Source organism: Xenopus laevis, chromosome 9_10L, assembly GCF_017654675.1.
Source record: "Xenopus laevis strain J_2021 chromosome 9_10L, Xenopus_laevis_v10.1, whole genome shotgun sequence".
Lineage (NCBI taxonomy): Eukaryota > Metazoa > Chordata > Amphibia > Anura > Pipidae > Xenopus > Xenopus laevis.
Window position 1 is genome coordinate 117873634 of NC_054387.1, and position 26904 is coordinate 117900537.

The 26904-nt window shown below is 42.2% G+C and overlaps 1 protein-coding gene across 4 annotated transcripts in view; it reads right to left on the reverse strand.

The window, feature by feature from the left end:
• Window positions 1–19748: 19748 nt before the first annotated feature.
• caskin1.L (CASK interacting protein 1 L homeolog) overlaps window positions 19749–26904 on the reverse strand; it is a 151467-nt gene continuing 144311 nt past the window's right edge. For all 4 annotated transcript variants that reach the window (XM_041577365.1, XM_041577366.1, XM_041577367.1 and 1 more), the window contains 4 exons: window positions 26512–26650; window positions 24167–26212; window positions 22004–22382; window positions 19749–21440 (listed from right to left, as the gene is read on the reverse strand). In XM_041577365.1, the coding sequence (XP_041433299.1) occupies window positions 21344–21440; window positions 22004–22382; window positions 24167–26212; window positions 26512–26650 (2661 nt within the window). In that variant the 3' untranslated portion in view covers window positions 19749–21343. The remainder of the gene's footprint in view (window positions 21441–22003; window positions 22383–24166; window positions 26213–26511; window positions 26651–26904) is intronic.

A 26904-nucleotide genomic window follows, 5' to 3' on the forward strand; every position in this document is an offset into this window, starting at 1 on the left:
GAGGGGCTGCTGTAAGGTGCCATAGACAGTCACTATTTATTGGGTTGTGGGGGCAGTTTGGGCCTCTGTGTACCAGAAATGCCCAGGCCCGGATTTGTGGAAAGGCCACTTAGCCCCGGGCCTAGGGTGGCAGGATTTTAGGGGGGTGGCAAGCCACCCAACCACACCCACATTGGTTGAAAAACACTGCGGATGTGCTGGAGATACAATCCCCATTGCTCCGGTCCAGATGATGACAATTTGCAGAAATAAAAGGGGAGGGGACAGTGGAGATGAACGACAGTGGCCTAGGAGCGCCCACTATGTAAATCTGGCCCTGGAAATGCCAGGGCCTCTTTTGAATCTCAGTCCAGAAGTGGGGACATCCGTTGATCTGAGGAGCCTTTGGGCCCTTGTGGGAATTATTTAATTCATGGTGGATCATGCTAAACATTATTAAGGTTGTTCCTGATCCTAGGGTTGGGGGGGGGGGGTAAGTCGTCCAGTTCACTGATAAAAGCAGATAAATTGTAGTCACCATCATGTCTCAACAGCCTAAAGAGAATTTGAGCTACTGGTGTGCCAAGCTGTGTTCCAAACTACCAACTTCAAACTTTACTTTTTTCTGCCGTCATCTGGAAGTTCCACTGTGCCCAAAAACAATAGTCTAATTTTTGCTTATTATCCATATTGTCTTGTTCTCATGCTTCCTTCCAACATGAAAGCTGTGTGGCTTTGTGTTTGTGAGTCTCCCAACAAGCAAACCTTCCCATATGCTTGTGCTCCAGCTGCTCTCATTTGATGCCTATCCAAGAAATCTCCCCTTCTCCATCTTGCTTTTTAGCACAAATGAGAAGTCAGAGATGCTAATATATACATACATACATATATATATATATATATATATATATATATATATATATATATATATATATATATATATATATATATATATATATAATATGTCCAAGGTACCTGCACTCCAACCACTTAAAAACTTTCACGGGTGCTTGGTCAAAGTAATGTTGTATAATCATCAAAGGATGGACCAGCACTCCAGTTCAGATAAATAATCGTGCTTTTATTCACATATCACCGTGCGTCCAGAGGCAAAAGCTTTTGCCTCTGCCTCCAACTCCCTACCTGGCCATGATCCATGTCTTTAAAGCAGCTCCCATCTTGGATTTTGTTTGAGTGTCAGTGGCACTGCACATGCTCAGTGGGCTCTGGGCAGCTGTTGAGAAACTAAGCTTAGAGGTTATTAGAAATCCTCAAGACATTAGTGGAAAGTGAGGTTGCATCTGAAGCTGATGCTACAGGGTTGATTATTAATCAGTTCTGATAATGAAGATACTGGTTTCTTTGCTGCCATTGAAAGTGAATGTGCCTTGTATTATGAGATCTGAATGGGATGGGTAGAGGGCCCATGTACTCACTAGGGCAATGGGTTGTGCAGGGTACTAGGTGCCCCATGGTGCTCCCTGGCTTGTGCTTAATTCACACATTGATGGTGATGCCCGTGTGCTGCCCATCACCTGCCCCCTGTGAATTGATCAGTGCAGATCTCAGGGAGTACTATATTCACAGAAAGTAACGTGTCTTTGGACTATACAGGTATGGGATCCGTTATCTAGAAAGTTCAGAATCATGGGAAGGCCATAGACTCCAGTTTATCCATATAATACAGATTTTTAAAAAAAAAAATGATTTCCTTTTTCTCTGAAATAATAAAACAGTGCCTTGTACTTGATCCCAACTAAGATATAATTAATCCTTATTGGAAGCAAAACCAGCCTATTGGGGTTATTTAATGTTTACATGATTTTCTAGTAGATTTAAGGCATAAAGATCCAAATTATGGGCAGATCCGTTATCTGGAAAACCCCAGATCATTCTGGATAACAGGTCCCATACCTGTATTTTGCTGGCCCAACCCACAAGGCAGGGCAAATATATAAATAGCATGTCCCCTTATGTGTTTTATATGGTCACAACGAGTTAATGAGTCTAAGGGGAAGTTTGCCCATTACCAGCCATGCAATTTATTTCCCATACATCTTAACCCGACGTGGCACACAACAGTCCATATACTGACGAAGAAATACATTGTTGGCCGTCAGCTGCTGTAATTAGAAAGGAAATCTACTCTGACAAGGGATATTCAGCATCTCGTTCCCTATAGCCAATAGCACAGAGCAGCCAAGATCCTGAGAATCAGTAATGGCAGGAACTCATCAGGCGCTGCTGGAAGGGGAAGCAGATCCCCCTCTCTATTCACAGGGATAAATACATCATCTGCTGCTCACAAAGGCAAGCTTTTTATCTATGTTTGGATTCTGCTGTTTCAAGCCAGGCTTTAGAGTGTTCCACTTGTAGCTGAATTCCTTCCTGCTTCGTCAGAACCTGCCATACGCCTCCCAAAATCAACCCAGAAACATAAATATATATATATATAGGGCAAAGCATGTGCTATAAAAGTGAAAATACCCTCTATTTATATAAGCACCCCTTTACTTTGCTTTCATTATTCCCTAAGGTGGTTCACCTTAAAGTTAACTTTTATTATGTTATAGATTGGGTAATTCTAAGTAACTTTTCTATTGGACTTCATTTTTCATAGTTTTTTTTAATTTGCCTTCTTCTTCTGACTCTTTCCAGCTTTCAAATTGGGGGTCACCGACCCCATGTAAAAACAAATGCTCTGTAAGGCTACAGATTTATTATTATTACTACTTTGTATTGCTCCTCTTTCTATTCAGGCCTCTTCTATTCATTTTCCAGCCTCTTATACAAATCAATGTATGGTTGCTAGGGTAATTTGGATCCTAGCAACCAGATAGCCGAAATAGCAAACGGGAGAGCTGCTGAATAAAAAGCTAAATAATTCAAACAACACAAATGATAAAAAATGAAAACCAATTGCAAATTGTCTCAGAATATCACTTTCTACATCATACTAAACAACTAAATAACCCCTTTAATGGGGCACTCAAATTTAAATTATATATATATATATATATATATATATATATATATATATATATATATATATAATATATATATATATATATATATATATATATATATATATTATATATATATATATATATATATATATATATATAATTATATATATATATATATAATTATATATATATATATATATTATATATATATATATAATTTAAATTATATATATATATATATATAATTATAAATATATTTAGAAAGATCGTAATTGTTACGTCTATGGCCACTCTGTTTTTTAACCCACAAAACAGCTTTTTTCTGTAATTCCAGTATAATTGCAGCCGCATGGGGGAGTTGCACCTCTATTACAACTGCCAGCCAAGTAAATGAAAAATAGAAAGATGGCTGCCCATGCGTGTCTGTGGCCACCTGTACATGATCCATTCATTCAGCAGAATTTCAGTCTAGTCAGTGAGTCAAATACGGGGGAACAAGGAAGCAGCATAAGGCTGGCATTAGAAGGAAACAGTTTGGTAAAGATGGCTGCCTCATATGTTATGTGTGTCCAATTGAATCATTTAGAACTAACCCTGACTGATCTCTGCACGGCCATTGAACTCATGTTCTGATTGATGAAGATCTGGTCCTATTGGATAAAAGTCAGTGGCTCAAGGGGTGGTTTACCTTAAAGTTAACTTTTAGTATGTGATCAAATGGCCAATTCTAAGCAATTTTTCAATTGGTCTTCATTATATATATATTTTGCTTTGCATAATTATTTGCCTTCTTCTGACTCTTTCTAGCTTTCAAATGGGGGTCACTGACCCCGATCTAAAAAACAAATACTCTGTAAGGCTAAAAATGTATTGTCATTGCTACTTTCTATTAGTCATCTTTCTATTCAGGCCTCTCCTATTCAAATTCCAGTCTCTTATTCATATCAACACATGGTTGCTAGAATAATATTGACCCTAGCAACCAGATTGCTGAAATTGCAAACTGGAGAGCTGCTGCATAAAAAGTGAAATAACTCAAACCCCCAAAATAATAAAAAATCAAAATCAATTGCCAATTGTCTCAGAATATCCCTCTCTACATCACAGGTGAATAACTCCTTTAAGGGTTTAAAACTCCTGATTACCCCATTAAAATGTATCTGATTTCACTGGCAATCGAAAGTACCTTGTCCCGGATCACGTGTAGGCAGTTTTGGTGAATGAAGAATTCTTTGTTCCCTTAATGTATGAGAAGTGTGCACAAAAGGCAAATTATATCCTTATAAATGGTGACTAGTGATGTCATCAGTTATAAACAGTGAGTAGTGATGTCATTTTTGTCCCATGACTCACTAAAACTTCTGTATTATAATAAATAAAGTTCCCCTTGTTGGAAAATATGAGGATATTAGTTACCTTGGAGTTCCATGACCTGTATAAAAGCACTTGGCCTTTGGTGACTTATAATAACCTTATATTTTACAATATTTTATTCACTATATAAAGACATGTAACACATGTAATACATTCTCAAATTGGGCCCCTCTCTGGCTCGCTGGCTAAGGTTATTGTTCCCTTGCAAAGAAAGAGATTGCGGTTATATAGCCTGCAGTGGATAAAGATATTTAAGAAGCAAGAGAACTCCATCTGCTCTTATGGGTAGTGATGAGCAAATTTATTCGCCAGGTGCAAATTTGCGGCGAATTTCCGGCGATTCACCGCTGGCAAATAAATTTGCGGCAAAAAAAGTTTTTTGGATGCAATTTCGCCAAAAATGGACTCCGGCATCAAAAAAGGACACCGGCATCAAAAACAAAATGCCCCAAATTCGCCCATCACTACTTATAGGGTCTGCTCTCCCAGCCCCAAATTATACTTTCAATCCAGATCTTGTCAGCATTTCCCTTGTTCTCCCACACAGGGGTCGTAACTATAGAGGAAGCAGACCCTGCGGTTGATGAGAAAGTGGTCCAGGAGTGTAGGGGGCCCAGTGAGGCCCTAATTAATGAGCAATTCTAATATATTTTGGTAGAATAGGCCAGATTATCAATATTTTGAGGCCCTAAATTGAATTTGCTATGGGGCCCAGTAACATCTAGTTACACCACTGTTACTCCCACAGCATCAAATATAAAACATTCAGTGCCACCTTCTCCTAATTGCTAGAATATTCCCTTGACTTGGAAGGGCAGGGAATAGAAGTTGATCTTCAGAGATGGACATGGACATCCCCTCCTATATTCTCCTGAAACCTGGAAGCCTTGCAATAACCTCACAAACCTTATATGTCTCAATCTTCCCTCAATTGCTCGATGGTGAAGAGGAGAACCATCTCCTACAGGGCAGTCTTGTCAAAGCCAACTATCAGCATTGTTGTTCTCCATAACACAGGGAGAGAAATATTAATAATTCTATTTCACAGGGATATAACTTTTGAAGGTGGGGGATAGATGTAAGATGTAATCAAGCTACATGTGGAATATTTGGCAATGAATTAAACAGAATGTAAACCCTGCCATAAGGCCGTCCCACAGCTCCCCCTAGTTTTCTGTAGAAGTTGCTGAAAACCGTAATTATAGATGCATGGAAATTCACCAATGAGAATTCTACTGATCAAACACTTCATTATAAATGCAAAAGAAGTGACCAATGAGAATGCTGATTGCCAGCACCATGTCAGGCATCTTGCTGTTATCTTACATATACAGATAATTATGTCATTTATTTCTTCATTATATGACACTGGAATCAAACATGGGGATAAAGGACAGACTTGTTCAGTGCTGGGAAACTCTGCTTTAAGCTTCCAACTCCAGTTGCAGGAACAAAGAACATGGAGCCAGATTGATACAGATCAGCTGGGATTCTCATTGGAGGATTTTTTTTTTGCACTTTAAAGCAATCGCTGACTGTGGAGATTTGGGGGAAAGGTTTTATTGTGCAATGTTGCTTTATGAATACAACCCTGATGTTGCTGAACTACAGCTCCCAAAATGCCTCAACCTTTACATTACCGCAGGATTTTTTAGTCCAGCATAAACGGATTAAAGTTTGGTTGAGCATTGCAGTAGGCTTAACTGCCCTTTATGTTGCACAGACTTCCACCAACTCTAGTGCACACCCATGTGGTAGCTGCCTACTTCTTAGACATTAGTTGTCCTTAAAATCAGTGGTTTAAATACTGGGGATGTGGTGGGTGAGATTGCATTTGGGCCCGCACCTTCTCTGGGCCCACCAGACACTCATGCCAGAACAAATCCGGCACAGAAATTGTGTCTGTACAACTTGCACCTGGGCCTGGGAACTACTTGTTCCATTATTGCTCAAGATCATTGATCCATATTCACTGTTACAACCAATCCATATTAAATATTAGAATCAGTGGGTGACACTGCTTATGGAGGAGCTTGTAATATATAAATAAAGAGTTCACCCAAGGAAGGGCTCTACCCCTAACAGCCTTACACATGTCTTACCTGACTAATAGAATAGGCTCAATGCCTTAAACTCGTTTGTCATGTTCATCCAACAATGAGCTCAGCACAACAACCTGACCAAGTCAGACTCCAAGGGGCAAATTCACTAAGATTCGTATTTGCGCCAGGCGTAACTTTGCCGCACTTCGCCGCACTTTGCCAGACGTAGTTTCGCCAGCGCTTCGCAAATTCACTAAAATCCGAAGTTGCGCTCAGGGGTAGCGTAAGGTTGCGAAGTTGCGCTAGCGTTGATTTGCTAAGCGAAGCGAAGTTACGCTAGCGATGGTTAATTTGCATACGGCGCCAAATTCAAATTTCAATGGAGGAATACGTATCAGCACTACAAATGCAAAGAAAACCTTCAAAACAGCAAATAAAAATTTTATTTTGCCCTACACATGTGCCCACTGTCTAGGTAAGTTGCCATGAGTTAGGAAATGTAGGGGGGAAGGAGGGGAGCCTCAAAAAAATGTTCGATCTTTTTCAGCCTATCACCCATAATGTAGAAAACACGCCAGCGTTTTTTGGGACTCAGAAAAAATGTTGACTTTTTTGAAGCAATCCCTATCTACTCTATTGCGCTTCGCCAGGTCTGAGGTGGCGAAGGAAGTCTAGCGTAAAAGGTAGCGTTCAGTACACTGCGCAAGTTAGTGAATTTGCGTAGTTACGTCCGTATCTAAAATTCGCCAGGTGTAAGGGTGCGAAGTAACACTAGCGAATCTACGCCAGCGTTCGTTAGTGAATTTGCGCAGCAACGAAAATGCCAAACGCTAGCGAAGTAACACTAGCATTCGGCGCTTTGGCGCTTAGTGAATTTGCCCCCAATTGTACAAGCAGAGAGAGAAGCCATAAGAGATGGTTGGCAAACTAACTGCATAACAAAGCAGCAGAAACCAACTATTCTGACGATCCCAGCAGAATACGGAGAGTGAGACGACAAGGAATAAGTATGATGATGATGAGAAAGTGAAGGCACTTGCAATCTCACACACAAGAGAGAGAAGTCTGAATGGTCACGTGGGGAGAAGAGAGAAGCGGGCAGCAGCTCAGATCAATAGCCTGTGATGATAGGGAACCGCCAGAGAGAGATGAAGTAGGTTAAATGTTTATATGGATGATTCCTGGAAAAGGTGAGACAGCACTCGCTATAACAGCCGAGTAAGTGGGGTCTGAGTCTCACTAATTGTGGGTAAAAACCTGGATCCACCATACTAGGCAGTCAGAGGGCAATAAAGAAAGAGGGAAATGATGGAATCGAATACTTTACATAAGGGGCAATTAAGCTTGAACTTGATAATAAGCATCAACATAACCAGAGACTGAAGCAATGGAATCATACGGCAGGAGGGAGGGCAAACAGAACTGTAGGGGCAGTTGGTGAAAGATACACAATGGTCCAGATACAGGATCCGTTATCCAGAAACCCGTTCTCCAGAAAGCTCTGAATTAAGGAAAGGCTGTCTCCCATAGACTCAATTTTATCCAAATAATCTAAATGTTTAAAAATGATTTCCTTTTTCTCTGTAATAATAAAACAGTAACTTGTACTTGATCGCAACTAAGATATAATGAATCCTTATTGGAAGCAAAACCAGCCTGTTGGGTTTATTTAATGTTTACTTTCTAGTAGACTTAAGGTATGAAGATCCAAATTACATAAAGATCCCTGATCCAGAATACCCCAGGTCCCAAGCATTCTGGAGAACAGGTCCCATACTTGTATACAGCAGGTGCATTATACAGGGATGAGAAGTGAGTTCATGTATTTATTGATAATTCTTTCAGGGAACTAGTTCTGACTTGCAAGCCAGGCCAGTGGCATAACTATAGAGGAGACTCAGGGGGGGCCCAAACCCCGGGGTCCTGTACAGCAGTAAAATACTCCCCAGCCGCTTTCCTTCCTGCGAGTGGGGTTGGAGGATGTAGTGAGCAGAAAACGCCAGCGGGAGACAGAGAGTTGGCAGTCAGGGGAACCGGCAGGGGTCTCTGTGTGATGGGCCCCTACAAAGATATTTTTGCCATGGGCCTGGCACACACTAATTACACCTCTGATCCAGGCTATTTACTTGCATTTGCCTGGCTGGCATTGAAGTCACAGTAATAATGAGATCAGAGAGGGCACCCATGTGTAGAGAACAGAGTTGAGGCTGTCGCTTCAGGCGGCAGCGCCCCACTAGGTACCAGGGACGGCAAAAATGCAGATCCTGGTACTTTAAGAGCCGAATTTCTGGTTTTCAAACTGGAAATTTGGCTCTTCTAGCGCAGAGAGTGTAGTTAGGCTCTCTGCGCTAGCGCCCTGGCCCTCTCTGCCGCCCTTGTGGACCCCCCTGGACCCCCTCAGGCGCAAAAAGGTAATTGCATGGGGGATGGTGGACGGATGGGCCAGGATCACCCCTAGTAGAGAAGGGTACCTGGTTGAAAATATTCTGGGCAAAATTACATTGTGTAATAATGTATAAACAGTATACATATATATATACAGACCATGACTTAAGGGGCCATTTACCATACAGAACACAGTGTGCAAAGTGCAAAAAAAGTTCACAAAGAGTCACTTTGTTGCACTCATCGCCGGCTGTGTTTGTTTATTAGAGAGGCTGGTCGGGCACATTGGCACACTCTGCTGCTTCTCACAAGTGCACAAAGCATGGCAATAATCCACATCCAGGAAACAGCTAAAGGCAATGTGAGGTGGATAAGGAAAGCTAAACATTAGGTAAGCAGTCCTATTGCTCCCTCTAGTGGTAAATACTGGATTAACATGATAGTGATTGCAAGCCTGCAGAACTGGGGGAGATCTGGTTTATTATTGCAGCAAAGATTAGACTTTTTTTCACCAAGACCCCACATGTGATAGACCTATTTGGAAAAAAATACTTTTGTAATGACAAATAGGCCTATAGGTGTGACTATTATACACAATTCCTTCCTTAGCAAATGCCTGCCATAACAAAAATCTGGTTGCTATGGGTTACTAGACCCGATCACAATGTAGCATCCTAGTATTCCTTACGGTCCTATGTGACTTGCAGTGGGAAGTGTAGTGTTAACAGTGAAAAGTTCCATTTAGATTCCCTATTTGGGCACATCCATATCCAATTTTAGCTGCATATGACCAACGTGGTCTCTCCTAGATCCCCTTTGTATCCCTTAGTACTTTTACCCACATCTCCGGCAGATTAAGTAGGGAAAAATAAGAACACTGATGGTGAAACTGTTAATACAAATGCATATGATTTCTTATCTTGGTGCTTGAATATTATTCTCTCTAGCAGAACTGTTTTAACAAATGCCCAGAGCCAACCAGCACAGGGGCCACCAGCAGATGTTTCATCTGGTATAAAACCTTTATATGTGACCATAGGGACACACTCCAACAGTAGCTACTTTAATATATGACATCCAATGTTAAACTGTTTGATCCACTATTTTAGGATTCGGCCGAATCCTTCGTGAAAGATTCGGCCAAATACCAAACTGAATCCGAATCCTTATTTGCATAAGTAAATTAGGTAAAGAAGGAGGAAAGAGAACCACCTGCACAACGTATGGTTACAAAAAAATTTGACCTCCTTGTTTGTGTGACGAAAAGTCACGCGATTTTTTTGGATTTGGATTCGCTTTGGTCAGGCACTTGGATTCCTGGATTCGGTGCGTCCCTAATAGAAACGAATACAGTACAACCCTGGAGAGAAAGAGAGGGAGATTCCAAAATTCTTCTTTACTCTTCACCGCATTTGGGAGTCCCGGAGTGCATCTATTCACGGACGGATTTCGTGACGCGGTGCTTCAAGGCTACATGGTCCTAGTGCCGGCCACATCTTGCGTGCACACCCCTCCTCCCGAGGACACATAGTCCTAGCGCGGTTCCGTAACACACGCACCCACCCCCCACGTGCGCTCTCAAGCACAGGAGCACTAGGGAGCTTTGAGTCCCCAGTGCTCCTTAGGGATGCGGCTGGGCAGGATGCAACTGGGCGGCATGCCGCCCCTAGAATTTTGCCGCCCTAGGCCCGGGCCTTTGTGGACTCGCCAAAAATCCGGGCCTGTGTCTATTATTGGAATCTCTATTTATGAAGTTTGAGACAGCACCCAGGCATGTGCCGATTATCGTTTGGAGTGCACCACATATGGGGCTATATAAATATATATATATTTGATGTAAAAAAAAAAAAAAGTCTTATTTTCCACTGTAACGGAGCAGTGGGGGACTCAGTCTAGTCCCTAGACTGCCATCTTCTGGACAGGAATGAGAACTGCATGTTGGCTGATCATGTGGCAAACTCTATGGGGCAAATTCACTAGGATTCGTAGTTGCGACAGGGTCTACTTCGCCGCACTTCGCCAGGCGTATTTTCGCCAGTGCTACGCAAATTCACTAAAATCCAAATTTGCGCTCAGGGGAAGCGTAAGGTTGCGAAGTTGCACTAGCGTTAATTCGCCAAGCAAAGCGAAGTTACGCTAGCTATGCTTAATTTGCATGGAGGTACAATGGAGGTATATGTAGCATCACTACACAAGCCTGGGAAACCTTCAAAACAGCAAATAACATTTTTATTTTGCCCTACACATGTGCCCACTGTATAGTTAAGGTGCCATGAGTCAGGAAATGTAGGGGGAAGGAGGGGAGCCCCAAAAATGTTTTTGATCTTTTTCAGCCTATCACCCATAAAAAAAGAAAAAACGCCAGCATTTTTTGGGACTTAGAAAAATGTTTAACTTTTTTTGAAGCAATCCCTATCTACTCTATTGCACTTCGCCTGGTCTGAGGTGGCGAAGGAAGTCTGGCGTAAAAGGTAGCGTTCAGAAAAATGCGCGTGTCAGTGAATTTGCTTAGTTACGTCCGTCGCCAGGCGTAAGGGTGCGAAGTAACACTAGCGAATTGACGCCAGTGTCCGTTAGTGAATCGGTGAATTAAGGAAATTGTGTTACGCTAGCGAATTAACGCTAGCGTTAGGCGATTCGTCCTTTCGTGAATTTGCCCCTATAAGAGAATTCCTATTCTTCATGCCTAAAATACCCAGTGCACGTGTATAATGTGCTTTACATGTTCAAATACCCCAATACATTTTTTTTTTTACAATTAAAGAATTCTGCTGGGTGACTATAGCATCAGGTAGCATCAGGTATGGGGCACGGTGGTGACAAGTACATGGCAATTGGAATATTTAGGAATGAGCAAAGATGTCTGTGTATGATAAATCTGCTGCAGTGTGTGGTGTAGGGCACCCCCTGGTGATGAAGCAAGGTAATATCGTAGATCCCAAATTACTATAGGCTTGTAGGCTACCACTTTCCTGAGTCTCTATTCCAGGGAATAAAAGAGTTATTTAAAAGGCATGTAAAGGCAAAAAAAAAATAAAATCCCATTTTTACTTTCTTTAATGAAAAAGAAACCTATCTCCAATATACTTAAAAATTGTGTATCGTTTTTATAAGAAACCTGACTGTATGCAGTGAGGTTCTCCCTTCATTTACTGTTGTGGATAAGAATTGTCAGACGGTCCCTAACTGCTCTGCAGGGAAACAATCATACTTATGAACAGCAGGGGGAGCCCTCGCCTTACTTCCCAGACATGCAGAACTTAAGCGGCTTTGTTTGTTTCCCTGTAGAGCAGTTGGCGACTGTGTAGAGATTTGTATTGGATTTTATGTTTGCCTTTACATCCCCTTTTACTGTTTCCAACTACAGCTTCATGGGGGTTATTACCTTACACAAGGGCCTAGTGCACTCCTGCCTGGCCTGTGATTAATGAGACCCACTGAATTCTAAACTATACTACAAATTAGGGATGCACCGAATCCACTATTTGGGATTCTGCCGAATCCCCGAATCCTTGATTAAAGATTCGGCCGAATACCAAACCGAATCCTAATTTGCATATGCAAATTAAGGTCTGGAAAGGAAAAAGTGGGGAAAAAATTCTTTTGTGGTGAGAAGTCATGTGATTTCCCTACCCATACCTAATTTACATATGCAAATTAGGATTCGGATTCGGTTCGGCCAGGCACAAAGATTCAGCTTCAATGCTGGATTCGGTGCATCCCTACTACAAATAATCCCCTGCTTTCCTCCATGGGCCACCGGTTAGCCATTTGTTCAGGGTGGTACAGGTAACGGGAAAACCTGTTATCCAAGTTCCGATCAGCAGAAAGGCCATCTCCCATTGACTTTTTTTTTGGAATTTTATCCAAATAATCCAAATGTTTAAAAATGATTTAATTTTTCTCTTTAATAATAAAACAGTATGTAGGGACCCATAGGGGTTAATCTGCCCCTATGACTTTAAGGCCCTACCTTTTCCTTTCCTTAGTAACTAGACAAAAGCCTATGTATCTAATTTCTAGTTCTTTTTGCACAACAAGTAGTTATTGGCCAAAGGGTGTAATGACCACTTCCTACCACACTTCAATATAGTGTTTGGAAGGAGTGGATCTTCCTCTTTGGCTGCTGGTGTCTGGATCGACTGGATGTGCCATTGAGCCTGGGTACACCAAGGCCTAATAAAGCCATTGCCCTAAAGGGACCAGCACCTTTAGTGATTGAGTCGGGGACCAGGGAACCCCGTGAATGAGGGTTAGCTAGAACAGGGTACATCTGTAATAGTCTCTCTAGGAGAGAAAGGCAGAGAGTGTATGTAGAAATAGCAGCTGAAGCTCCAACGAGGATTTGTAATAGGGAGTAGCTTCCCAAGGTTTCTTGATGTTGCCTTACAGGTAGGATCACAGCGAATAGGTGAATTTGGATCACAGTACAGACAGACCACTTTTTTTTTTAGTTCCCTGGGGAAAGAAGTCCCTGTTTGCAGCTGTTGGATCAAGAATGTCTTTTTTGGTTTATCTGTCCCACAATTCTGCTCTATCGGATTGTCTTTTGTCTTTCACCAGCAGCAGTTTGACATCAAACACAAAGTGTAAAATGCTAAAAAAAAAAAAAATTTAAAAAATTTCATGGAACTTTGCATTAGAGCTGTTTTTATCAGGATTTGGCCTAATCCAAACAGCTGGCCAAACTGAATCTGAACCCCTTATAATTTTAAAAAATCAGTGCACCTGCCAGTTTAGATGCCATTTTTGGGCACACATTGGGTATTTCCACCCGTTTGACGGTTTTCCCGGTGCAGCAGAAGAGTTTGAATTTGGTCCGCTGTCCGCCCCCAATTTGGGTGAAACCTGAAAAGCAGGATTTTGGATTTTGTGCAACCCTACTTGGTATCATGTTTTATGGTGGGGCCCTAATGGCTCCAATCTGATGCTGGCAATTAATTGCATTTGCACAAACACAAGGCAAAAAAACAACAGGACAACAAAAGGCCAGGCTGACCACGCAACATTTATTCATTGAATATTCAGCCAATCACGCGCAATCAGGCCCTTCCGATAAAACGGAACCTGGATTAGAGGATGGGGCGGGCAGGGAAAAAGGGGGGTTTTAATACACACATGAGTTGCCACCACCACCAGTAACTTGGGAGGAGGACCCTTTTATTATCTCAGCGGTACAAAATAAATGTGTGCTTGGTGGGGGGGGAAACATAATAATTACAGATATAATTAAGAATATAATCTTCTCCATAGATTTCATTCTGATATCTGTGTATGTGTGTGTATACACATATATATATTTATAGATAGCAATATACACACATACACATATATACATAAAACACTTTTTTGTTCTTTTGCATTTATGAGACAGCGTTACAGACCACAAATTAAATGCAATATCGACCAATAAAAGTACAGCAATGCAGGGTAAGCACCAAGATGCATAGCTTCCACACAACGGTATACAGTACATCCTCCCCTTCCACTACTCGATCATAAAAAATAGAGATATATTTCATATATGTAGCTGTTGGTTTTTTGACTCTCTTTCCATTCTCTTTTTAAATACATATTTCTTTGTAACAATAACACTATAATATTCTTGTGGCTCGCCCGCGGGACCCCCAGCACCTGCACCTGCAAAGGAAAACGCAAAAAGAGAAGCACTAGCGCTAACGATTTGTAAAACAATCAGGATTTTGGGAGGGCGGGTTTATTTTTATTTTTTGCAAACAACGCCACCTTCAGGAACTCACAAGCAGAACACCAGCACCCTGAAATTCTCAGTACACCAAACACGAACAGCAAAGGGGTGAATGGAGAAATGAATAGGGGACAGTCGTGGAAGCTTGTGGGTTACCCATAATTCGGCAGAACTGTGACAGTATTTACTCGTTTGAGGCCCTGTCGTTGGATGATCTGGCTGTAGAGTCATTATTAAAGTCCTAATGACATTACAGTGGTTTTATATGGTGGGCCGAATCCCTTACAGTTTCATGCACCATATATGCTTTTATATAAAATATTCTAGAAAAAATTATGAAGAATGTCAGAGACACAAGTTTGAGGTGGAAACCAATAATACTAACACTTGATTGTGTGCTTAGACTGATAACTTGTTAAAGGAGAACAAAAACCTAAAAAGATTATGGCTAGAAATGCTGTATTTTATATACTGAACTGATTGTACCAGCCCAGAGGTTCAGTCGCCCTATAACAGTAATGATCCAGGCCTTCAAAGTTGACCCCAGCAGCTCCCCATCTTGGATAGACCATCTTTTGAGTGGCACTGCACATGCTCAGTGTGCCCTGGGCTGCTGTCAAGAAGATTAGCTTAGGGATCATCAAAATATTACAATGAGGTTAAATCTGTCATAGACATCTGTTGTAGATAATTCATTAATTCTGATGCAGAATGCACTGCTTTCTATGACTAAGTGACTTTGGGCAGCATCGGACTGGGTAAAGACGGTGGGCCCAGACCCTAAACTGCTGAACCCCAAAATAAAAATGTCCGACGAGGTGCGTATGCTCGACATCTACTGGCGTTGGTGCATTTGTGGTGCGCACCGGCTTTTGGGGCGTGCCGGTGTTCGCGCAGTTTGTCCTGGTGTTTGCACATGCGTGGTGCACACCGGCATTTGGGGGGCGAGCCACCGTTCATGCATGTGCACGGGGGGCCCGGAATGTCCGACCCTGCCTGGGGGGAACGAAACGCGTAGGGCCAATGGAGATATTCTTCCTTTTTTAATGAGTCCACAATAATCATTACATTTTTAACTTTATTTTTGGCGGCCTTTGTGGAGTTCTTTTGAGTGCCCGATACCCCTCTTCTTGTACTTTGCTGGTTTCTATGCTGCCAATAAATGAGAATCTGAATTAAAGCACCTTTGAGATAACTTTTAGTACGATACAGAGAGTCATATTCTAAGACAATTTGCAATTGCTTGTCATTTTTTATTATTTAAGGTTTTGAGTTATTTAGCTTTTTAATCATCAACTCTTCAATTTGCATTTTAAGCAATCTGGTTGCTAGGGTGCGAAATTCCCCTAGCAACCATGCATTGATTTGAGTAAGAGGCTGAATAGAAAAATGAGAAATACCCAGTAGCAATATCAATACATTTATAGCCTTACAGAGCATTTGCTTTTATAGATGGGGTCAGTGACTTTAAGCTTTAAAGAGTCAAGAGAAAAAGGCAAATAACTATATAAAATAAATAATGAAAACCAATTGAACAGTTGCTTAGAACTCACCATTCTATAACATACTAAAAGTTAACTTAAAGGTGAACCACCTCTTTAATTCGTTATAAGCCATGTACAGTACCTTGGCTTTTTATATGTATCCCATATATTGTGAGTCAGTCCCTAAGCTCGGGTAACTGATAGCAGTCCAGAGCTGTGAAGAAGATAAGGACCTACTGGGGACATTTTGCAGACACATAATCTCTTACAAGAAGCCCAAAACACAAAGTTTAATGTTTCCAACATAATGTGTTTGTAGTTTAGTTCTCCTTTAAGTGTTGTTTATTTTTAATCTTGTGGTAGTTTAGCCAGTAAAAAAGTGGCCCAGCATAGATTAAAGAAAAAGCCAGAACCATAGAATCTCTGGCATCAGTGGGATGCTATTCTTGTGCCAAGGCCCAACTCAACAGCGATTGGAACCAAAAACAGATTAAAGAACCTGCTCAGCTTTGTTAGCATTCCCGTGCTGTTCCTGATATTTGCTTATTTGCATATACACTGCCACCATATAATTATAGCCCCCAGGGGTGCTGTTCTGCAGCTGTTCATGACCAATCTAAGGTAGACAACATGGCAACTGCCAATGTCAGAACTCTTTAATCTGTAGGGCAAGCTTTCTTAACTCAAACTTCATTTGGAATTATGTTGGTTTTATGACCTAATAACTTGGTTTAGTATTCATTTTTTACCTTATGTTATTGACGGTTGTCTATAGGTGCAGGACATTTCATTCTGTTAAAGGGGTTATAGAGAACAACTTAGAGAATAACACAGTTTTGGGGCCTGAACCATTTCACCTATATTTTTTTTCCTTCTTATTTTTTCCTCTTCCCCTGTGACAACAAATTGGGGTGTGCACCTAGAGGGTAATTCTATATAATACTGATGGGAAACTTGCCTCCAAAAATCATAATTATAGCAGTAGTTATTTGCAGCGTGTCCCATAGGTACAATTACAATAGTTATGTATACATTTTCGGCTGATAATTGTCCCATGCTTGCATGTTCTTCCAACTAATCATAATGGGAACTAGTCTCCAGAAATTTCCATTATATTATCCCAGAAAGACAAATAATTGTCAATTCTGTCAACAGAATACACTGTTTTCCACCTGGGAGTGACCTGGGAGACCCTCAATCAAGCTATGTGGGAGACCTTAAATCATAAGAACTGATAAGTCTTCAACCAAAGTATCTCTGAGACCAGTGTGAGACCTTAGACCAAGAAACCTTGAGGTATTAAATCAAGGTAACTACTGTGAGGTCTTCATTCAAGGGATTGGTGATGCCCTAAATTAAGGGAACTGTTGAGACCTTAAATCAAGAAACCTTGAGGTATTAAATCAAGGTAACTGTGAAGTCTTCATTCAAGGGATTGGTGATGCCCTAAATTAAGGGAACTGGGAGACCATAAACCAAGGAACCTTGAGGTAACTGTGAGGTCTTCATTTAAGGGATTGGTAATGCCCTAAATTAAGGGAACTGGGAGACCTTAAACCAAGATATCTTGAGGTATTAAATCAAGGTAACTGTGAGGTCTTCATTCAAGGGATTGGTGATGCCCTAAATTAAGGGAACTGGGACCTTAAATCAAGAAACCCGAGAGGTGTTAAATTACGGGAAATAGGAGGCCTTAAATCAATAGAACTGTGGGGTCTTTAATGAAGGTATGTATCTAGAGGCCCTAAATCAAGGGAAACATACAGCCTTAAATAAAGGAACCTGTGAGGTCTTAACTGAAGGGAGTTGTGAGGCCATTAGTTGATGGAAAGGAAGTCACAGGAAAACTGTGAGGCCTACTAAACACTGCTGAGAAACTCTTAAGTAGACAGAAGTGAAGGTTAGTTTTGTAGCAGGTCAGGTACAGGTAACCCATAGTGCAATGTGGATATTGGGTAGTTAGAGGGTAGTTACAGGTTCAAAAAGGTTTGGTATGGCTCAGCAGGTTGTGCATCAGTGTTTGTAGAGTAATTTGCCCTACATTTTCAATTTAGCTTCTATGCCTCCTTTTAGCCTACTGTTTGACCTACAACGTTTGTGTTTGTGGGAAGCAGATTGCAAGTAAAGCTATTGACGGTCAGGTTGGGTAGTAGGTCTGAGCAAGTAAATAGATGCAGGTTTGGGTCAATATGGGTCCACCTAACTAGATCCAAACTGGTCTCTATTACAAAGTTTGTTTAATATTGCCTAGTGTACCTCCAGAATTATCTAAGGAAGCATCAAATAGGAGTGACTGTTTAGTGGCCAACATATACAGTATATTGGCCCAGAAAAGCTGCAGCAGTAGGTAAGACGACTTGGGAGATGCCAGGTACAGTAGGCTGTGAAGGTGTAATTTATTATATGTGATGCATTATATCAGTAATGCCCAGCTTGTGCACAATACTGCAGGGACATTAGGCTCCTGAACTATGAATACTTATAAAGGGTAAATATACTTGTTTTTTTCAGACGGCTTAATGCCATATTTCCACGACTAACCTACTTCAGTCAGTTGAGGATACTGGGAGTTTTTACATTTTGCAAGGTAACTGACATTCAAATTATCAACAAAGTGGTTTGATTGGATGAAGTGAATCGAGATTGTCTGACTCATCACAGCATCACACGAGAAAGCATCTCACTATACTATGAACCTAGTTCTGTTCGGTCGAGACCCCCAAATTTCTTGGGAACTAAGAAATATTATACAAATGTTTTCTGTGTCATCGTCCACCATTATTTCCTTCATTAAAATAAGTGAAGCAAAAGCACTCACAACGGCAATACACGCGAGGGCATGCAGGTTCCTTCTCATTAATTCGACACACACGGAACATATTTCTGCCGCTTAAAAACGGGGCGACGCGTTCCAGCAAATATCTTTTTTTGCAATAATGCAGCCAATCCCTGAAATTTAAATTTTTTTTTTTTTACAAGGTTGTGACCCTTAAAGGAAAAAAAATGGCCCCCTTTATTATGACATGAGCATATTCCTTATATAGAAAAGGTGCATCTGAGCTGCCAGAAATAAATATATATATTTTTATACAGATGTACCTGATTCCTCATATTGAGAGGAAACCATGTTGGTCTGCCTCTGTCTTGCACAGAACTTTTCCCCGCCCCTGCAGGCCGGCAGTCATTCAGCCACTCCCTCACCCTGTTCCATGTTAAAGTGATGGATCCTGGGATTCCCTCTGCTTTCCAGGAAATCTGTACGACACCCACCATGGGAAGCAGAGGGACATTTAGGAAGGTTCTATGCACACATTTTGATAGGATATATGTAATTTCCCTTTAAATAGTATCACTAGAAAATTCCATAACGAGTCGACAGAAGGGATTTCCCTCTGAATACATTATGCTTATACCCAGGGTAGGTTATTTCTCATGTATTTCAGGTGCCATACTGTCTCATAACATTGTATCTATGCCCCCTAGACTGAATAAACATGACCAGAATGGCCTACCAGTATACCATAGAATCTCCTAGCACCCAGTTTTGGGATCATTCCAGTCCTGGCACCCAGTCTGAGAACATTCCCACAAGCCCTTTCTTATAACAATCAATAACCTATAAAACCTCTATACCATTTGGCACTGTCTCCATTGTATTGTTGGGATAGCGGGCCCCGGATTTTAGGTTCTCTGGTGGTCCCTTGGAGACCCAGTCTGACGCTGAGCATAAACTACCCCAGTGTATAATATTGAGGTTGCCCCAATTGTCAGACTTCAAACCACCATTTTGTAAGGGTAAAAGGGACAGAGGCAAGGCACAACCTTTGTAATTCAATGCAAAATATATCAAATAAATAATAGCAATAAATGAAAAACCAAAGAAATCAGCAGAAAGGGCCTTAAAGTCTGAGTAGTTTGTGCTATTTCTGTCACTCTGTATAGACACAGCTGCGGGGGGGATACAATCGCTCGTTTTTTTTTGGGAGATGAGAGGAAGTGATAGCAGTAATATCCATTTACAAAGTAAATTTCAGTCTATATTTCCCATGCGATGACCACATCAGAAAACGGGGATGATTCGGTGAATCCAAGCTTCCGCCTCCTCTTTATCCTCTATCTCCTCTGCTCCATTTATTTTACTGAATCCTCAATACTGTGCTTTCAACAGGAGACCTCCATGCCTCAGGGTGCCAAATGGGTTTACAAGGGGGCGCTGTTTCATACAGGCTGATGAGGGTTAGCGCAGAACATTGGACTGGCCATTCCCAGCAGGTTCTTAGTGAAGATTATAAGTTTAAGAATCAGAATTTTCTTATAAAAAAACCTTTTTCTACTGCCCTTTTTTCGATTCCATGTTGTTGAGGGTTTGTAAAGCTTGTATGCTTCCCTCATTGATGAGTTAAATCGTAGTATAGGGGGTCAGGAAGCTTCTGAGCACATTCATTTTAGAACACAAGGGGGCAGCAATCCTGCGATGGAATGTAGTAGAGATTTTATTGTGGTCATTATGGGGGGCAGCGTAGGCTGATTCAGCAGCAATGATTGGTTGAGACTTCTGTGTAGTTGTAGCTCATAATGTAGTGAACAGCCGCTGTGTTAGTGCAACGTGCGTTGCTGTATAGTGTTACCAGGGCAGAATGTCTGTGCTTAGGTAAAATGCTCTACCATTTGGGGCTGTGAAAGTGCATGCGTTCATATACAAGTGAAATGCTCTGCAGCATGTAACAGCGGTGCAATGACAACCACAGTGCTTTGGACTGTAGAATCTACATTGTTGACTCTGTTTGATGTGACCCTACGATTGTGGCCCCTACGGGTGACACTCAAAAGGTTAAGCAGGGTCTTGGGAATTTTTTAATAATATATTTAACTTGTTGGCACCATGTTCAAATTCAAATAAAAATTGTAGCACAGCCTTAAAAAACACAGGGAAAAATTGCCTTGGATCAGTTTGGCTACAGAAAATGATTTTGTTCCATTGTTTGCTGTGCACACCAGTTAGATCCAATGACAATGCACAGTAACAATCTCAGCCTGGATTAAGACTCTGTGTGGGGCCAGCATTGCACGGCAGTATTGAAGCTGTAGTTATCATGGTACTAGGCAAAGCCAGAGGCCGATGCTTCCTCTCCAGCAGACACTGAAGGGACGCTGGCTTCATCATACATCATTCACAGCCTTCCTGAGCTGACCCCCTAGCTTCTGAGCACAATCCTGAGGTATTCGTCATTGCTTGTTTGTGCTAAGTCTACAAGTGTGTGTGTTCCACGGAAAGGAGGCAGACTGAAGAAATGTATCCGAGGAGGAGGCAGGTGGTCTGTACAGGACCCAGCGAGGAGAGAGGAGGCAGGAAGCAGAGAGTGTGATCTTGCCTTGAGAATACCGGAACACAAACATGTCAGTGCCTCACTCCAACATGGCGTCCAGCTGGTCTGCAAGGTCATCGAACATGCTACCTATGTCATCCAGGATACTGACTGTGCTCTTCTCTTCCAGGGAAGAACTAGATGTGGATGAGAAAGAAAACAAGGAGTTGTACTGGTAAAGCACAAAGGTAAGCAAAGAGATGGACACCATACAGGGCCACAAAGGAACCTGTTATATTATTGAATATCTCCCAACCAGCTTGGTGACCATAACAGGCCCTTAACCCTTGATGTCTTAATTATGTTTTAACACATCTGCTGAAATCCTATCTTAACATGGCAAAACACTATAAGATCCGGTCGTTTGCCAAATGAGTGGAACTTTCCCCTGATATGCCCACATTGGGTGAGCGGCATCGGCTACATTAACAGGAATATGAGTCTTCGGAGCGAAGAAAAATCCTGATTGACATCTGCCAGATTTTCAGCCAGCAGGTGGGCCCATCAGAGGGTCCCATACAAATAAGCTGCCGAATCGTCTAACTGGCTCAAATTGGCAGCTTAAATCTGTCCATAAATGGCTAAGTTATGACCCTCTCAGGGGCCCTCAATTCCCATGGGCCCTCTCAGTGATTGCTGACTTGACCCTACCCACCCTCTCTTTTCAAATAAAACCCACAGAGATAATATAGTTCCTTACGCTTTCTGTGCATCTTCTTGTTTAATCTTTTCCTCCACGGCCTGTAGTGCAGCGGCTAAGGAAGCACTGGTCTCTTCCAACTTCTGTTGTGCAGCCTCACTGCTCCCTCCTTCTACAGAAGAGCTGCTTATAGATAGTCTGGGGGGTTTGATGGGCACCTGCAAGGGGTGACCTGGACTAAGGGGTTTGGCAGGGCTGGAGCAGAGAGATGGTGGAGTGCTTGACGGTTTGATGTTGTTGGGCTGCTTGACGGGAGAGGGGGTCGGAGTTGAGCTTGCACTGGATGACTGAATGACCGCATGGGGTTTGACTGGTTTGGGGGCTGTTGGGGGAGGAGTTGGTTTTGGGGAGACTGGAGGGGGTGTGCCCTTCTTTAATTCTGGAAAAGAAAGAAGAATGAATTAGAACAATCAAACTGCCACTTCAATTACTTTAGTCATTGCTCCTCAGAGTTAAGCATATAAATCTATTATTGATGATTTTAAGACAGGATTTTGCTTGGTTATTCGGCTGAATTCCTGATTAACCCTGGGGGTGAAAGAGTAATTATTCATCTGAGTTAATAGAAGAAGATCATGGATGAGTCAGAGTCATTGCTGCAAAGCCTATAACAGACAGTGATAATTATGTGTTTGCTTGGGAATGGTTTTAAAAACAAAAAAAAGCCTCTACTATGCATGGAGTACAGTGATATCCTTCAGAAAACAGAAGGGATTCATATGCTTCATGCTCACAGCCTGAACTATATAAATTGAGATGCCCTTGAGAAGTTGGACATCTGTCATCCCTGGGTCCTGTCGCCTCTACAGCAATGGTTGTCTGCCTTCTTCTTCTGCCCTCCCTTGAAGTCTTTGTTCAGGGCCCCATTAGCCCTTGAAAAAGTTACAGACATAGGAAATCGTTGGTGCGAGAATTCAGCTACAGTTCCATAATATCTAGAAAAGGAATGTAAGTATTCACCCTAAATCTCACCCAACTGAATTTCTAGCTGGCAAATTTAAATGTAAAAAAAAGTTGGAGAGCAACAAAAGCATGACAAAAAGTTACTGGGGCTACCAATTATGGGTTGTGATTGATTATTGATAGCCCATATGTGGACTGGCAGCCTACAGGAGGTGCTTATACTATCAAAAGTTTCCCCCATACTAGAAATTTAAAAATAAGCACCTGCTTTGAGGCAACTAGGAGCAAAGTCCAAGGGGTTGGGGAGCAACATGCTGCTCACTGGTTGGGAACAAATGCCCAAGGGGATAGTCCCACAGTTTGGTTAGCTATAAGCTATCCTACTATTTAAGGTGGAAATAAATGGATAAGATCCCCTTACTTACACAACTGGTTCTCTTCTAACTAGCTTTAATAGAAGAAACTGATGTGCAGGAGTGTAACAGAAATAAGCCAGTTTACAGCTGAAAGGATTAATATCAGCTGAACCCAAAGTCGTTTCGGAAGTCAGATCTGCTGTAAAATAAGCTGGACGTAATCTCCTTTCCATTAGCGGAGGAGAGAAAGGATTGGGCAGTTGTACATGGAAAGAAAATGATAGGGCTTGGAAACAAGGGGTCTTGATGAGTACAAAAAATAAAGCCAATAAGAACATGTCAGGTAAGGCCGCAGGCATTATTTAAACCTGAAATAGAAATTGCTTTATAAGCAACAGCCGCATCTACAGATGTACTTTTATGATGAAGGTTTCAGAAGCTTAACAGAAATACATATATTAATATAGATATATATATATATATATCATATGACTATAATAATCATATCACACTTATATGTCCAAATCAGGATCATATGATCGTTTCAACTCAGGGCTGATCATCTGATCACAATGGGGGACCTAGGGAGACCTGCATCATTGTGGCCCTATCCGATGGGATTTTCCAACCTGCCTGAATCTGAGTGATTCTCAGAAAGATATTAGTTACTGTGCTCCACTGCTTGATGGAGAACAAGTTTAATAACTCCCTAAGCCATGAGCAGAGAAGTTTCTTCTGTCCTCCTCACTGCTCACCAAAACTGTTTGTTTCCCAGTATGTACGATAAGTATTATGAATCACATACCCAACACATTAGGAGATCACATTTTTCAAAGATTCAAGAAAAAGAGAAATTGCCCTTGACTACAAAATGTGCATGTGTGTAAAACAGATTTTCTCATACCTCCAACAGATCCAGGGATCTTCTTTGCAGCTGTGGGTGTACAAGGTGGGTGACTCTTTCCAGCAGTCTGTATGATGGTGGGTTTAGGTGAGACTGGGGGTTTGAAGGTGCGTTCTATGGTCTGTGCTATGTGTTCTGTGCTGTCCTGCCTTCCTCCTGCACTCATCTCTGAGACAGGGCGGCGCTTCAGTGTACCTGTGCCATTCTGATAAACTGTCAACGGCTCTATCCCTGCTAACCCACTTTCTTTGTCTCTAGGCTTCGGCCTGCGTTTGACTGTATCTGATTCTGTGAGCAGAAATTTTACATCTCCAGAGTGTTGGCTGTGCCTGGCCCTCACTCTTCGTTTAAGTGTCACACTGGATTCAACAGATGATAGGTCTGTTTGTCTGGAAACACCAGAGTCTAGTGAGTCTGTATGTTCCGTCCTGGCTGGCCGGGCACGATATTTAACAGTCTGTTTACGTTCTTCTGCAAAAGGGATCCCCTCAGAGGGACTGCGTGGAGAGTCTGGGGATTTTGGTGGCTCAGTACGGTCCCTTCGAGCTGCAGTAACAAGTCCAGTCACAGGCCCACTGATGGTTCTTCTGCGATTTACCACCTCACCATCCAACCCTATTGCCTCACGATGTTTTACTCCAATCACAATTCCTGGAAGTCGCTGAAGCTCGGGGCTTCCTGGATGGGGCAAGAGGTGGGCACAAATGCCTTCAGAACCTCTTGGCCTTTGCCCAGAAAGTGCCCTTGGCCCCCCACCAATAGATGAAAGCTCCAACATGGCTGCAATGCTTCTTACACTGCCAGCACTTTCAGTGTCAACTACTCCTCCAAAATCACTAGCTCTTCTCTGTTCATGGTAACCTTCACCCCCTGCATCATCAGCAGACAATCCATCTCCAAGATTGGTTCCAGAGATGGCAGAACTGGAACGTTTAGGTGGTGGTGGAGGGGGACCCTTCTTTCTGGGGCGCACTGCAAAAGACTGGCTGCGGTTGACATTTTTGTCATTGCCTGACTGAGATCTCACTGAGTGGCTTCTTCCTACACGCCTTTGTCCAGTGCCATAAGGTCCCCCATCAATTACCAATAGCTCCTCACGTTCCCCGTCTGAGGCTGCATATCGGTTGAGGCTGTGCGCCCGTTTCTTGGGTCGTCCATGTTCTCCCTCCCCTGTTTCTTCTTCCTCATCTTCTCCTTCACTCCCAGCAGGTGGTAAGCATAACACAGGCACTGACACTGGCAATACTGGCACTGCCTGTACCAAATGTGTAGGTGTACCTTCACCCTCAAAAGGTTGTGGAAGAACGTAGGCAAAACCTCTATGTGTAGGGGACTGTGGGAGAGAGCGAGGTGACATTGGTCGGTCAGAAGGTGGAAGAAGTTGAGGAGTGGGTTTTACTTTGGCTGTTGCTTGAGGGACACCCATAGCTTGTGGGGATGAGGGTGTTCCTTTAGTAGGAGTATGAGGTGGGGTGTAGGTATGCCCACCAGGGGGAGGGAATGACTGTCGTGGCTTCCCTGGCACAGGGGGCACACTTGCTTTCTTCACTGAATGGCCGTGCTTAAAAGGCCTAGTTTCTTTTACCACCTCCTCTTTTTTCACGTCCTCTGTTAAGTACTCCTGGCTTTTAGACATTACAGCGCTTGGAGCTTTGCTGCCATCACCAAGGAGTTCCTGGGAGCTGCTGATGTGCCTAGCTCGGCCACTCAAACTGCCCTCATGGTGAAGCCGTGCTCCTGACGGGCCTCTGTATCCAGGGCTCTCTCTGTGGTGTGCCACGTGGTTAATCTGTTTCTCAGAACCTTCCGAAGCGTCCCCAGTCATAGCTGCCTGCAACTCATCGCTTAGCTCAAAGTCTTCATTTTGGAAAGTCTTCATTTTGGGAGACTGGCACTCAGCACTGTCTGGCAGAGGTGATTCAGATGCTGAATCCAAGCTCTTTTGGGGAACCCTCCTCCTTATGCTTCCTGAATCAAACTTGCCATATTCTGACTTCTGTATCTCAGCCAGCTTCTTTACGGCCAACATCAGCTTCTTCTGGTGGCCTGGAGATAGGGAAGCACAGAAAAAAGTAACAGAAAATAAGAGGAAATGTAAAGAGCCATAATACAGGGCAGATGAAAACAAAATAATATAACAGTCCCAAGAACACAACTCTTTAACCTAAGTGCATTGTATTTTGCAGACTTTTAAATCAGGAATTGAAATATGGACAATAGATGAGGGATGGGCTTATTTACAGTAAATGTATAATGCATTTATCTTGCTATACAAGGAAGAGGGGTTAGGATTCAGAAGCAACCACTACTAATCTGAATATTATCCATGTTGAATTTGCCATTACCCAGTTTGGTGATGCCAATCTCATGTAAGTCTTCCCACGTGATGTCTGTGATGAAATCAATGTTTTCATAGCCATTTTCTATCAAGACCTTGTAGTACTGGTTAAGCCCAATCATTGTCAGCCAGAGCGATAGATTTGCCTGAGGAAGGAGACATTTTTTTTTCTAATTAAGGCCAATTCAACTATACAGCCAGATGATAAACCCAACCTCAAAGGGATACTGTCATGGGAAAATTTTTCAAAATGAATCAGTTAATAGTGCTGCTCTAGCAGAATTCTGCACTGAAATCCATTTCTCAAAAGAGCAAACAGATTTTTTATATTCAATTTTGAAATCTGACATGGGGCTAGACATTTTGTCAATTTCCCAGCTGCCCCTGGTCATGTGACTTG